General features: G+C 42.7%; 1 protein-coding gene across 1 annotated transcript in view; it reads right to left on the bottom strand.

The window, feature by feature from the left end:
• Window positions 1-2859, bottom strand: part of LOC109303614 (myosin heavy chain, clone 203-like) — a 115335-nt gene that overhangs the window by 93704 nt on the left and 18772 nt on the right. Inside the window, exon 5 of the mRNA XM_019525814.1 lies at window positions 1403-1606. Coding sequence (XP_019381359.1) covers window positions 1403-1606 — 204 coding nt within the window. The remainder of the gene's footprint in view (window positions 1-1402; window positions 1607-2859) is intronic.

Raw genomic sequence — 2859 nt, 5'->3', positions numbered from 1 at the left:
TTTTTTTAAGAGCTGGGGCCAGGAGAGTGGGCAGGGGATGGGGCCTGTTTGACTCAGAGGCTTGGCTGATGCGGCAGTGGCTTAATCTCCGAATCAGATTTGGCTGAATCAATTTAGGACAGTGATTTGAATCACCAAATTGAATCACTGTTCCCTGAATCAGTCAAATCTGAAGCAAATACTAGCCTTTTTGCACAGGCCTACTATAGACACCCCCGTCCTCTCCCTGTAACAGTCTATGTTACACATAACACTACAAAACCTCATACTATAGAGAACTTCCTGTTTTTTAGTGAATCCACCACTGCTTTAAACACTACAGACAGCCTGAGTATATGCATTTTAGCTTTTAGAAAGGTTAATCCTGGTGCCATGGAAGTCACAGACAAGGATGCTGGGTCAGTGGACCTGACATAGCTGTTTCTCAACACTAACCTGCTTATTAAACTGAATGGAAGGCAATCTGAACTAAACTATAGCTATCCCCTTATCCTTGAGAACCAGCATCAGAGAGATCAATATTAACCTAAAGAAAGTGACAAGAGCCTTACTGTGGACAGACTTGAACACTGGTTATGAACTCAGCTAGAAACTGAGGGTTGGCTGTTCAAGATCTGCACAGCTACAATTACTGGAATACTTTGGCTTCAGAAGTCTTGGGCATTTGCCTGTGCTTTCCAAAAATGATTTGTGAGGAAACATACTTCCCATTTTTTGAAGTATTCTTCTAGGACGCTTAAAAACAGAGGAACAGACTTAGCCTCTTTCCTCAACTATTCCACCATGGGGCTCTCGTGGAAATAACTGCAAGACCATACTTAGCTGTGACAGGAGCATGCCCACCTCCCAAGTTCCCCAACTGCGCCTAGAAAAGTATATTAAAAATGTCTTGGCTCTGGGGACTTTCCTAACTGAATCAGGAGGCAAATACACTGGGCTAGCCAAGTGGCCTGCCTGTTCAGGACTGGCAATTGTCCAATCTTCATTTTTTATTTTTAAAGCCATCACTCTGTGCTCCACACCATGCTTAACTCTCACAAGAGACACCGAGTTCCTCTGACCTTATCTTGACCCTTTTCAGACGTGCACATGTAAACCCCCTCTGCCTATGCAGAGCTCCGTTGAAACCAGTGCATTTCTGCTCATAGGGAACAAGTTGCAGGATGTGGACATAAACTATTACTTCTGCAGTGTGGTGACTGTTTTATTTTATGTGCATACAGTGCCTAACAAAAGTGGGGCCCAAATCTTGATTTGCCTTTTTGGCGTAACAGCAATGCAAATAATATATACCAAGACTAGGCATAAGTTAGCAAGGTGACAGTGAAGTAAGTGCTGTTGTACTGGCAACGATGGCAACAACAGTGGGAACACTGAGATGGAGGGATGAGGGGTGAGTTACCTGCTGTGCCTGCTGCAGCAGCTCCATTCGCTCATGCAAGATCTGGCTATCAAACTCGCGGCTCTGCCTCAGGATCTGCCTCCGCACCTTCTCCACCGCAGCTCGCAAATCCTCCCTCTGCACTTCATTCAGAGACTCACTTGCCCGCCTTCCTGGATCCTGCTGCAGAGTGTTATACAACGTGGCCTCCAGCTCCTGGATTCTCTAATGCAACCCAAATCACATACAAACAGGCTGACATGTGAATACAGCAAGCAAACATCCCCAACACTACAACAAACAATGCCAGTGAGCAAAGCCTAAAAGGAAAGACCAGAAGATGGGCACGACTAGGCAGCAGAAAAGCAGCAACCATGTGAGCAGTGAAGAGCATTCCATACACAGTGCACGCAACCTCATGAGACTTCACACGGCAGGCGTGGTGTTGCAGTCTGTTGAATGAATGGATCTTGGATTTAACAAGAGTTCATAATGCATGCTAAGGAAAACAAGATTCTGCGTATTTCCAGAGACAAACTCTCGATCAGTTCGTGACCAGCCCCACTGAAAAGTCTGAGCTACAAGGAACCAAGAGGTTCCCTTCAGCTGGATTGTTAAATCAATCCATAGTATTCAAAAAGTATGAAGAGCAAGATCTGCACACAAACATACTGCACATGGCAAGAAAAAGCTTGCCACACCTTTCTTTCTCTCAACCCTACAATCCTAGCCTGCTGTTACTCAAGGTTTTTCTCACTCCATTTTGTTCCGAGTGCCCATAAGCAACAGGAAAGACTCTTGGAAAGGGAATCAAAAGCAAAAGCACAGAATCAGACATTTCATAGAGTGAAGAGAGAAATGCTTATGTACTTGAGGGATATGTATGGGAAGGCAATCACCCATCATCCTCTTTGTTTCCAGTTAGTTTCTAGCCACTTGTACTTTAAGAATCTCACGTATAAGCCAAATTAGGCAATATTTGCAAGGCAAAGAGTACAGGGAATACATAAACTGAAACAGAAAACTTTGCTGACTACATAAAACAGCAAGAAATCCTTAACATATTTATCTATTAGGTTTTATACAACCTTATTTTAAAAAAACAACACTAAAGAACAACAGCATTTGGATCTAAACTACATGACAGCATCCCTTTAAACTTCACAGCACCTTTGTATGATTGGCAATTCTGTTGTATTACTGGTGAGTAAGCTGTAGCACAGAGAGGTTAAATAGCTTGCCCATAGTCCTGATACTAGAAAGAGAATCCACTATAACCTACTATAAAACCTGGCGATCTTTTTTCAGTTCGAAGCATTTACAGTCATAAACAATCCTTAATGCCATACTACTGCCATTTCCTTAGATCTCATTATTCTTAAAAAGCTGGATATACTATTTTGCTACCACCTAGACAACTCAGAGCATTTCCCTTATTTCCCTTAAAAAAAACAACACTTGAACAAAAAAAAAAAAAA

The sequence above is a fragment of the Gavialis gangeticus genome, unplaced genomic scaffold (assembly GCF_001723915.1).
Source record: "Gavialis gangeticus isolate Ggan-Ray unplaced genomic scaffold, GavGan_comp1, whole genome shotgun sequence".
NCBI lineage: Eukaryota > Metazoa > Chordata > Crocodylia > Gavialidae > Gavialis > Gavialis gangeticus.
The sequence above is the reverse complement of the archived record's forward strand: the minus strand, read 5'-3'. Positions and strand labels throughout refer to the sequence as shown.